This window comes from Oncorhynchus gorbuscha, linkage group LG02 (genome assembly GCF_021184085.1).
Source record: "Oncorhynchus gorbuscha isolate QuinsamMale2020 ecotype Even-year linkage group LG02, OgorEven_v1.0, whole genome shotgun sequence".
Classification (NCBI taxonomy): domain Eukaryota; kingdom Metazoa; phylum Chordata; class Actinopteri; order Salmoniformes; family Salmonidae; genus Oncorhynchus; species Oncorhynchus gorbuscha.
This window is the reverse complement of record NC_060174.1, coordinates 29,292,176-29,304,141: the sequence shown is the minus strand read 5'-3', so window position 1 is coordinate 29,304,141 and position 11,966 is coordinate 29,292,176. Positions and strand designations below refer to the sequence as shown.

The window sequence follows — 11,966 nt, the reverse complement described above, 5'->3', positions numbered from 1 at the left end:
TTCTGTCACGCCCTGACCTTAGTATTCTTTGTTTTCTTTATTATTTTGGTTAGGTCAGGGTGTGACATGGGTGATATGTGTGTTTTTGTCTCATTCTAGGGTGTTTGTACTGTCTAGGGGTTTTTGTAGATTTATGGGGTTGTTTTCATCTAGTTGTTTATGTTGGTCTATGGTTGCCTAGATTGGTTCTCAATTAGAGACAGGTGTTTATCGTTGTCTCTGATTGGGAACCATATTTAGGCAGCCATCTTCTTTGGGTATTTTGTGGGTTATTGTCTATGTTATGTTGCATGTTAGCACATTGTTTATATAGCGGTCACGTTTGTCTTAGTCGTTTTGTTGTTTTTGTTTAAGTGTTCTTTGTGTTCTTCATTAATAAAGAAGAATGTATTCTAATCACGCTGCACTTTGGTCTACTCCATACGATGACCGTGACAATTTCTGTGTTGGAATAATAATAAATAATGATACATTTAATTCGTATTGTGCCTTTCATCACTGTGTTATCTCAAAGCGCTACATAGAAAAACATTATAAAATACAAAATACAATAAAAACATCATACATTTACTATCACCCCATTATTTTTATGTCTACTTTGCACATTCTTCCATTGCAAAACTACCATTCCAGTGTTTTACTTGCTATATTGTATTTACTTTGCCACCATGGCCTTTTTTGCCTTTACCTCCCTTCTCACCTCATTTGCTCACATTGTATATAGACTTGTTTATACTGTATTATTGACTGTATGTTTGTTTTACTCCATGTGTAACTCTGTGTCGTTGTATCTGTCAAACTGCTTTGCTTTATCTTGGCCAGGTCGCAATTGTAAATGAGAACTTGTTCTCAACTTGCCTACCTGGTTAAATAAAGGTTGAAATAAAAAAATAAAAAATCAAGTCAGGAAATAGCAATAGTAGGCTAGGTGCTAAAAGGAGTTTCCAGATTAGGACTATAAGAAAGACAGTCTGTAGAAATGTGTTTTAGGGCCGTTTTAAATGTTTCCCGGTTGATACAGTAGCTCTCAGAATGTCAGGGAGAACATTCCATAGGCGAGGGGCAATGGAGCAGAATGATATGAGGTCGCTGACTCAATCCATTCAAGGCTTTAATTACTAGGAGGAGAGTTCAGCAAGGATGGGGAGATGTGGGCTGACTTATTGGTCCTGGTCAGGACTCTGGCAGCACTATTCTGGAGAAGTTGTAGCCTCTGAAGTGACTTGACTGGAAGGCCCCGAACAGAGTGTTACCATAATTGATCCGGGAGAAGATGAAGCTGTGGACGATTTTCTCTGCATCTAACTGGAAGAGTGGTGGTTTGAGCCGGGCGAATTGTGTGGGCGTACCCCAACAATAGAATGGTGTGGGTGTATACCGGTCATTGAAAATATTAATGCGAGTAGACCGCTCATTAGCCAGCTCATCATCCACAGGAAGATGACATCATCCTCTATGAGGAAATAGCAAGCATTTTTTAATGTTATTTTTTCTCCACTTCATGCTTTGGTCACAAATACAAGTATATATTATTTTCCTTTATTTAACTAGGCAAGTCAGTTAAGAACAAAATAACAAATGATTATTTACAATGACTGCCTCCCCCGGCCAACGCTGAGCCAATTGTGCGCCGCCCTATGGGACTCCCAATCACAGCCGGGTGTGATACAGCCTGGATTCAAACCAGGGACTGTAGTGACACCTCTTGCACTGAGATGCAATGCCTCGGGAGTATAGGATGAGTCAACAACATTATTTGTTTATGAGTTAACAGAATAAGCTCTTTTAAAAGTGAGATTTGAAGCTGGAACATTTTCTCTCAGCCTCAACGCAAAATGTGTTGAGTAGCATGAAATCAGCATTAAAACAGCAAACCATTCTCTCATCCAGATGGCAAAATGTGTAGAATTGCAGCAAATTAGTTTTAAAATGGCAAAATCTTCTCTCAGACTCATGACAAAATGTGTAAAATAGCATTATAAAACAGCACATTTCGCTACGTGCCCAATCACAACATGTGTTAAAATGCAGGAAGTTAGCTATTTTTCCTGAAAATAATCAGTTAAAAAATGTATATCAAATAGGATAGGCCTAATGATGTTTTTATGATGATGATGATGGACTTATGATGGTGATTGACCAATAATTAGATAAACGGTGTGCTATTTGCATAATAAGTTAATTGCAAGCCAGTTATGATTTAATAAGATCACATCTAGCCCAACGTCTAACAGACAACCTGGCTTGCGGCCCATCCGAAAACAAAACCCCTGTAGAATAAATACAATTATTTTGACTTGAGACTGCCAAACAGGTATAACGGTACTCTACCACCAGGATGGTTGCTCGAGCATGCTCGCTTTGGTCCTGACGTCAGCAAGTGTAGTGCGGATCTAAACGCACTCTCCTTCCTCCGTTCATTGTGAGTGGCAAGCTAAACGATGCGAGCGCTCGTAGCTGTTGCCGCCGCCCAGTAGAGTTTCCCCGCCCGAGGACCAAGCACAACGACACTGACAACGAGAGCGTGAGCGCAAGATACGAAGACAAGTCCTTTTTTCAAACAAGTGTCAAACGTTGTCGTGGCGAATTTATTCATGCTTTAACCAGTCATCGGCAGAGCGCGAGCGAGAGGGGAGAACGAGAGCGAGTCAGCCTAGAGACGGATAAGGAAGGAATAGGGGGGAAATAATTGCTCGTATATTTCGGTCCTCGCCAACCGTTACTTTGGATATCAAGAAGATCAGAGGTTGTGTAGTCATGGGATGTACACTGAGCGCCGAGGAGAGAGCGGCTTTGGACAGGAGCAAGGCTATCGAGAAAAACCTCAAAGAAGATGGAGTCACAGCCGCGAAAGACGTAAAACTACTCCTGCTCGGTAAGATTCTTCGGAAGGAGGGGTGGCCGGACCCTGTCGATCGGCTTCCTGGTTGCTTGTCCATAGTCTGAAGTGTCCAAATCACACACCTGCTTTCTGGTTATACTATGAATATAAATGAAAACCACAGCATTGATTTAACGTTACTTATTACCTTCTTGTCTTTTCATTCCTTCAGGGGCTGGGGAGTCAGGGAAAAGTACCATCGTGAAACAGATGAAGTAAGTGCAACGGTCTAATAATTGTTTGCATTGAATGTGTGTGATGTATACTCATGAAAGGCTTAACACACACACACACACACACACACACACACACACACACACACACACACACACACACACACACACACACACACACACACACACACACACACACACACACACACACACACACACACACACACACACACACACACACACACACACACACACACACACACACACACACAGTAGTAGCGTGAGAAAGGTTTATCTGGTCCTCGATATTTCCAAATATGTTTGACCTTTTCTGGTGAGAAGAGCTTTTGCGGGTTAAGGGAAATATCGATGAGCACCAAAAATGGTTCTGAAATCGGAAGCTGTTTTGCCTATACAGCTAATGCACGTTAGCTTTCACTGACAGCTTGTGTCAGTCTGTATTATTCAATGAATAAACCGTGCAATGACCAGTTCCCGAGAATTCACCTCTCTCAATTCGGCATGTTGTATCTCCCAGATATGTCTCCTGCCCCTTCAATGTTTCATCAGGCAAGCAAACTGCTTCATAATTGAGAGAAATATGAATGTTATAAGCTATACATGTAACCGGTGTATATTGAGACTGGAGAGCTTTTGTGGGAGATATCTGCTGGTTTTAACGTTTGACTGCTGCCAATGGAAAATGAGTTGATTTTGTGAAGTCAACCCAAGTGGTACAGGCTACAGGGAGCAGGCTACAGGGAGCAGGCTACAGGGAGCAGGCTACAGGGAGCAGGCTACAGGGAGCAGGCTACAGGGAGCAGGCTACAGGGAGCCCCAAAGGTATCGGGACAGTGACACGTGTTGTTGTTTTGACCCTGTACTCCAGAACTTTGGATTTGAAATGATACAATGCCTATGAGGTGTAAATGCAGACTGTTAGATTTCATTTGAGATTTTTGTTTACCATATCGTGAACCGTTTAGAACTGTCAGAACTTTTTGTACATAGTATTGGGTCAAATTCACTTATATGTGTATTAAACTATTCCTAGCAGGCAACGATAAACAGGCACTCAAGCTCGTTTCAGATTCTTTTCTGTCCAATAAAAGTCAATGGTAAATAATGTATTGTGCAATTTTGGAGTCACTTTTATTGTAAATAAGAATATAATATGTTTATAAACACCTCTACATTAATGTGGAAGCTACCATGATTATGGATAATCCTGAATGAATTATGAATAATGATGAGTGAGAAAGTTACAGACGCTATATCATACACCCCCCCCCCCCTAAACAAATGCAAACCTCGCCTGTTATTGTAATGGTGAGAGGTTAGCATGTCTTGAGAAACATAGTCGATTCTTCTTTACAATAAAAGTGACTCCAAAATGACATTATTGACCATTAGTGCACAAAATAATCTGAAACACAACCAAAACAAACAGCAAATGCATCCAGCAATTTGGTAGAGTCAAAAGCTTGATTTAACCATTGCTTGCTAGGAATATGGGACCAAATACTAAACTTTTGACTACTTTAATACACATATAAGTACATTTGACCCAATACTTTTGGTCCACTAGTATGGGGGGACTATGTACAAAAAGTGGTATAATTTCTAAACGGTTCACCTAATATGAATGACAATACCCCTCAAATTAAAGCCGACAGAGTGCAGTTTAACCCCATAGTCATTGTATCAATTCAAAGTGCTGGAGTACACAGCCAAAACAACAAAAAAGGTGTCACTGTCCCAATACTTTTGGAGCCTCTACTGTAATTGATGAATGTTAAAGATGAAATCATTTTTTTCTCAAACACATTTATGTAGGCTATCTGAGCGAATAATTGGGTGGGAACTTCACACTGCAATTTTTATTTTCCTGCCTTATAGCCAACATCCTTTCTTGCCTTTAATCAATCAATTAATCAATCAATCATGCCATTTCAGATATTCAACGAATTAAGAATTCAGATTAATGTTATGATGACTGTCATTTTAAGGCGTCCTCATTACATTGTTATAGTTACTTGTAATAACTCATAACTAGTGGTAATTGCAGTCTGTAATTCCATATTAAAATGCTTGTTACAAATAGACAAGTTTCCACTACATTCAACATTTTAGTGTTTTGTTTTCTATCAGCAACATCTGATTCAGTAACAACTGTTGCAAGGTTGTAATCTCTTGTGGACAGATGTGCTGGCTGTCCAAGATTAGAAAGGTTGGATAGGCTCTAATTACCAACCCATGAATGCACACTCTACAAAATCTCCCCTCAGTGTTATTGATAGCCATTGCCCCTCAAAAGTCTGCCATCTTGGTTAACTCGTTTGAGTTTGAAAAACAGATCAGATTTAGGTCTACCTCACTGACTGGGGTCTACCATACGGGTGTCATCCAAGATTATATATATAGAAAAATACTTATAAATAATGTGTATGTTGCCCATTATGACAACCTGAACCTCCTTGCCATTGAAGTGGGAGGATAAATCCACTAGTACACCACGGAGTACATATACTATCTGCATAAGTAATTACTAGGTGATAGGGTTGGGCGGTATCCAGATTTTCATATCGTTATACCATCCTTCTCTAATCCCGAGATTTAAGGTATTACCGACTTGGTACACAAGGGTTTGCCAAAAGAACAGCAAAAAAAGCCCATTGGGCATCTATTATCAAAAATGTTAACATAATTAGCACAAATAATAGAGAATTTCCATAGAGGCTGCTAGCTAAATATGCTAATGAGCGCAAACGAAAATAAACAAATTGCAAAGACAGGCAATCCAGCTCATGAAGTTATACAAGTATAGATGGGTGATACCAAGTATAGGTAGGTGATACCAAATGTAATTTTTGGTGAGTTCAGACATTTACAAGCGTATTTGAACGAGAGACATTGTGCAAATGAACAAAGTTTTGACGCATGCTTGTCTGAAGGAAGAACAGTACTGGCTCTCCAGCAGCATGTCTACAGCTGTTTCTGTGTGGCGTCGCTAGGGCAATGGGCCTGCCTGCTAAGCTCGGAGAAGAGGGGGAGGAGTAGATGGGCCGAGAATGGAGTAAAGAAAAAACGCAAGGAAATCAAGATAGCACTTCTCAAACACAGCAGAAAGCTAACACAATATGATACCCCGTCACCTTATTAATTCAGCCACTTAAAAAAAGATCAAATGCATAAGAAAATATCTTGCTGCATTTTGTAAACGTAGATCTAAAATGCTTATTGGAATTTCTGCTCAGCATCAGACTAATTTTGTGTTTCAGTTGCACTTTTAAATTCTAATGAGAATTCACAAACTGCATTCTCTCAGCAGACAGCGCTCGGACTGATATGTAGCTACTTTACTCTGGTACTTTTCTCGGTGTAGCCAGCCTATTTTTCTCCAGTAAAATGCTAGATTAACTTTAAGCTATTATTACAGCCTAAATCTAAAATGTATTAAATAAATAAAAATCCTCAGCAATCTACACACAATACCCCATAATGACAAAGCAAAAACAGGTTTTAGAAATGTTTTCAAATGTATAAAACAAAAAAACAGAAATACCTTATTTACATACACTACCATTCAAAAGTTTGGGGTCACTTAGAAATGTCCTTGTTTTTTAAAGAAAAAACATTTTTTTGTCCATTAAAATAACATAACATTGATCAGAAATACAGTGTAGACATTGTTAATGTTGTAAATTACTATTGCAGCTGGAAACGGCTACAATGATCTACATAGGCGTACAGAGGCCTATTATCAGCAACCATCACTCCTGTGTTCCAATGGCACGTTGAGTTAACTAATCCAAGTTTATCATTGTAGATTTTGTTGGAAGACAAATCTCCGTCCCAGTCTCAGGTCTTTTGCAGACTCCATCAGGTTTTCTTCCAGAATGGTCCTGTATTTGGCTACATCCATCTTCCCATCAATTTGAACCATCTTCCCTGTCCCTGCTGAAGAAAAGCAGGCCCAAACGATGATGCTGCCACCACTATGTTTGACAGTGGGGATGGTGTGTTCAGGGTGATGAGCTGTGTTGCTTTTACACCAAACATAACGTTTTGCATTGTTGCCAAACAGTTCAATTTTGGTTTCATCTGACCAGAGCACCTTCTTCCACATGTTTGGTGTGTCTCCCAGGTGGCTTGTGGCAAACTTTAAACGACACTTTTTATGGATATCTTTAAGAAATGGCTTTCTTCTTGCTTGGATTTAGCTATTTAAAGTAAGTTTATAGTTAGTTACCTTTATAATTATCATATAATTACTTACTACTCATTACCAAGTGAAAATACCTAATACCTAAAAAATATTAGGGCTGACCCCATTTAGTCGACTGGTCGATTGTTTGGTCAATAAGCTGTTAGTCGACCAAGATTGTTTTAGGCTACAGTGGGGAGAACAAGTATTTGATATACTGACAATTTTGCAGGTTTTCCTACTTACAAAACATGTCTGTACTTTTTATCATAGGTACACTTCAACTGTGAGAGACGGAATCTAAAACAAAATCCAGAAAATCACATTGTATGATTTTTAAGAAATTAATTTGCATGTTATTGCATGACATAAGTATTTGATACATCAGAAAAGCAGAACTTAATATTTGGTACAGAAACCTTTGTTTGCAATTACAGAGATCATACGTTTCCTGTAGTTCTTGACCAGGTCTGTACACACTGCAGCAGGGATTTTGGCCCACTCCTCCATACAGACCTTCTCCAGATCCTTCAGGTTTCGGGGCTGTCGCTGGGCAATACAGACTTTCAGCTCCCTCCAAAGATTTTCTATTGGGTTCAGGTCTGGAGACTGGCTAGGCCACTCCAGGACCTTGAGATGCTTCCTACGGAGCCACTCCTTAGTTGCCCTGGCTGTGTGTTTCGGGTCGTTGTCATGCTGGAAGACCCAGCCACGACCCATCTTCAATGCTCTTACTGAGGGAAGGAGGTTGCCCCATCCATCCTCCCCTCAATACGGTGTAGTCGTCCTGTCCCCTTTGCAGAAAAGCATCGGCAAAGAATGATGTTTCCACCTCCATGCTTCACGGTTGGGATGGTATTCTTGGGGTTGTACTCATCCTTCTTCTTCCTCCAAACACGGCGAGTGGAGTTTAGACCAAAAAGCTCTATTTTTGTCTCATCAGACCACATGACCTTCTCCCATTCCTCCTCTGGATCATCCAGATGGTCATTGGCAAACTTCAGACGGGCCTGGACATGCGCTGGCTTGAGCAGGGGGACCTTGTGTGCGCTGCAGGATTTGAATCCATGACGGCGTAGTGTGTTACTAATGGTTTTCTTTGAGACTGTGGTCCCAGCTCTCTTCAGGTCATTGACCAGGTCCTGCCGTGTAGTTCTGGGCTGAATCCTCACCTTCCTCATGATCATTGATGCCCCACAAGGTGAGATCTTGCATGGAGCTCCAGACCGAGGGTGATTGACCGTCATCTTGAACTTCTTCCATTTTCTAATAATTGCGCCAACAGTTGTTGCCTTCTCACCAAGCTTCTTGCCTATTCTCCTGTAGCCCATCCCAGCCTTGTGCAGGGCTACAATTTATCCCTGATGTCCTTACACAGCTCTCTGGACATGGCCATTGTGGAGAGGTTGGAGTCTGTTTGATTGAGTGTGTGGACAGGTGTCTTTTATACAGGTAACGAGTTCAAACAGGTGCAGTTAATACAGGTAATGAGTGGAGAACAGAAGGTCTTCTTAAAGAAAAACTAATAGGCCTGTGAGAGCCGGAATTCTTACTGGTTGGTAGGTGATCAAATTCTTATGTCATGCAATAACATGCTCATTAATTACTTAAAAATCATACCTAAAAAAAATTGTTGTAGATTCCGTCTCTCACAGTTGAAGTGTACCTTTGATAAAAAATTACAGACCTCTACATGCTTTGTAAGTAGGAAAACCTGCAAAATCGGCAGTGTATCAAATACTTGTTCTCCCCACTGTATATAAATAAATGATGGCACATGAGAAATCTGTCTGATTCACGCCTGTCTGAGTGGACTCATCCATTGCAGAAGCCGTGGAGAATTTTGGGGGGGGTTTATTTAATTCCATTTACAAGTTGTCAATTTGGGCTTCTGTCAATCTTGAGTAAGGACATGCACTTGATTACACATAAAACTTGGCTTAGGCTTTTTTCTTCACCTCAAACTGTAAGTAAACAAAGTCTGCTTTTACATCCATTAAGAATGAAAATAGTTCCTCAAGTAGCCAATTTGAAAAATCTTTACAGCTCTCTCCCTTTCGATAACCACTCAGAATAAAAGGGGGAAAATGTTATACTCTGGTTGGGTGGAAACGTCATAAAATTGTCCTTCCTGATTACTTCTTATCCCTTGCGCAAATAGCCTACAGCTGTGTCTGCTTGTCTGGAGCTCACTGGGGCAGGAAACTCTGAAGGCCAAGAATATTTTATACAATGTTGAAGGTTTGCTAGCATGAGCTTTGGGGCTGACGAAGTTAATAGTTGATACAATGTTTCAAGTTCCTTGCAGACAGGCCATGCGTAGCCAATGTGATTTGTAAGATATTTATTTTTATCAGGAAATTTGCAGGCTGCAATATTTTTATTTGTTTGCTTTATATAGGCTATTTTTACATACTGGCAATGGAAATAGAAGTTAGTTTTATATTTGTATCATTTTCATTTAGATAGAGTTTTGTTTAACCACAATACATTGATTTTGAGATATGAAGACCTTATTATAAATGAAATAAAACTGTTCCATGAAAATGTGCATATGTAAATCATAACTGGCACACAGATCAGTCGAAATGTTAAGATGGCACTCCAAATGGAAAAGGTTGCCGACCACTGGTGTGGCCTATTACCGGCAACGTCAGGAGCTTAAAGGCAGACTCTGTGAAGGCCAGCAGCGGGCAGCAGGAGGAGGAGGGTGGGAACAGGTTTCTTTCTTCTGCTTTTTGATCTCTAGCTCCCTCTCTAGTCATTTGCGTGTCTTAAAGCATTTAACAAGCTCAGCAGTTGATTTTACTCAAACCTAGGGTGTGTCTATATATGGACAAATACACATTTTAAAGTTTTGACCAATCGATTGGTCGAAAAAACAGACGACACTCGGTCGACCAAGATTCTTCTTAGTCGGGGACAGCCCTTCTTTTTATCTCCTTTTTAACATTACAAGTAACAATAGAAATCAACAACATCTCTGTCTTCATCTGTTTCTTTCTTCTAAGCATTTTCCCATTCTGGAGTCTGAGAACTTGGGCTCAGTGCAAGAGCCGTCACTACAGTCCCTGGTTCGAATCCAGGCTAAATCACATCCGGCCGTGATTGGGAGTCCCATAGGGCGGCGCATAATTGGCCTAGTGTCGTCTGGGGTAGGCCGTCATTGGAAATAAGAATTTGTTCTTAACTGACTTGCCAAGTTAAATAAAGGTTAAATAAAATGTTTACAAAAAAACTTATGTGAATCTGCGGTAGAGAAGAAGAATGTATGACAATTTAGCATAGACACTCTACATTAACATACTTATACTAGTTATCATTATAATGATTTCTATAGTTTAGGCCTATAGCTAGGCCTAGCTACCTAACTAGATGTTGCGTTATACAGCTAGCCATAATAGTACTTGCTAACATTAAGGTAGCGAGTGTTTATATTGGAAATTAACTAACCTTACTCATAGGTTTGTTGACAAAAAGTAGCTAGCTATCTAACCTTATAACAGTGGTTTCAACCGGTCAATTGCAATCGACTGGTCGATCTCCGAGACATTCGTAGTTGATCATCAAACGTTTCTATGCCAAACGTGCCCAGGGGCCCTGACCTCCAGGGGGCCCCATTAATCATTCTCACTATTAACTATTAACTATTAACATGGCATATGTCATTACAAAATGTGTAACATTTAAGGATATTTGCTTTAAAACTGCAAATTTCTCTCCACCCCATGGCAAAATGGGTAGAATGGTAGGAAATAAGGTGTAAAACTGTTTTTTTTCCTTCTCCCTGCCCCATGTCAAAATGAGTAGAATTGCATGAAAACTAAAATGTTTTTCTCCACCGTCAAGAGGGGGTCACTAAAATGGGGGGGCGCAACCAAATCTCTCTTAGGGCCCCCAAAGAGCTATAAACGGCCCTGGTTAGAAAACTAGCTAGCGTGCTAGCTAATCACAAAAAACTACTAGTTGCATGGAAAGTCTAACACTAAGCTAGCTGGCAAACATTAGCTAGTTAACTACCTATGGGAAATCGTCCAGCATCATTTCTGTATCCAATGAAGCAAAACAAATTGCATGAAAAACATACCTTCTCTCTCCTGTGTTGGTGCTTTGTTTCTTTTGCTGCAATCTTTTGTCTGGATTTAGCATACTGATGTGTTAGGGGACAAAATTAAACTGGTGTTACAGAGAAGCTTCTCAGGAACATACCCTTTCAATTCATGAGGATAGGACTTACCATTGCTTCAATATCTAATTTGTAAGTGATCAGAAAACGTCAAAAAGGTCACGGACAGTTCAATGTTAAGCCCTAGTCAATAATGGCACCAAATGGCACCAAATCACCTGTCTGGATTCTTAAATTCAACACGTTTTGTCCAATATCTCAAGATAATGTGGTATTATTGTTATTATATTTTCAGGGCTGATGTAGAACACAGAGATGATTCAAATAAAAGTAAAGATTCTTAAATGAAAATGCTATATTATGCAAATTGTGCACTTAATATGCAATTTAGGAGGTACGGGGATACATAATTACAATAATTTAAACCCAATAATTTAAGATATGGTGGTCATATTATTAACAAATCTTCATGCCTTGTGAAAAACTGAGAGTTTATAACAATTTTAAATAATTTATGAAATTAGAATTGAAAAAATATACTACTTTATGCATCCCCACACACTTACACACACACACACA

General features: G+C 39.8%; 1 protein-coding gene across 2 annotated transcripts in view; it reads left to right on the top strand.

The window, feature by feature from the left end:
• Positions 1 to 2,419: 2,419 nt before the first annotated feature.
• LOC124000492 (guanine nucleotide-binding protein G(o) subunit alpha-like) overlaps positions 2,420 to 11,966 on the top strand; it is a 180,453-nt gene continuing 170,906 nt past the window's right edge. For both annotated transcript variants that reach the window (XM_046306887.1, XM_046306896.1), the window contains exons 1-2: positions 2,420 to 2,875; positions 3,054 to 3,096. In XM_046306887.1, coding sequence (XP_046162843.1) covers positions 2,758 to 2,875; positions 3,054 to 3,096 — 161 coding nt within the window. In that variant the 5' untranslated portion in view covers positions 2,420 to 2,757. The remainder of the gene's footprint in view (positions 2,876 to 3,053; positions 3,097 to 11,966) is intronic.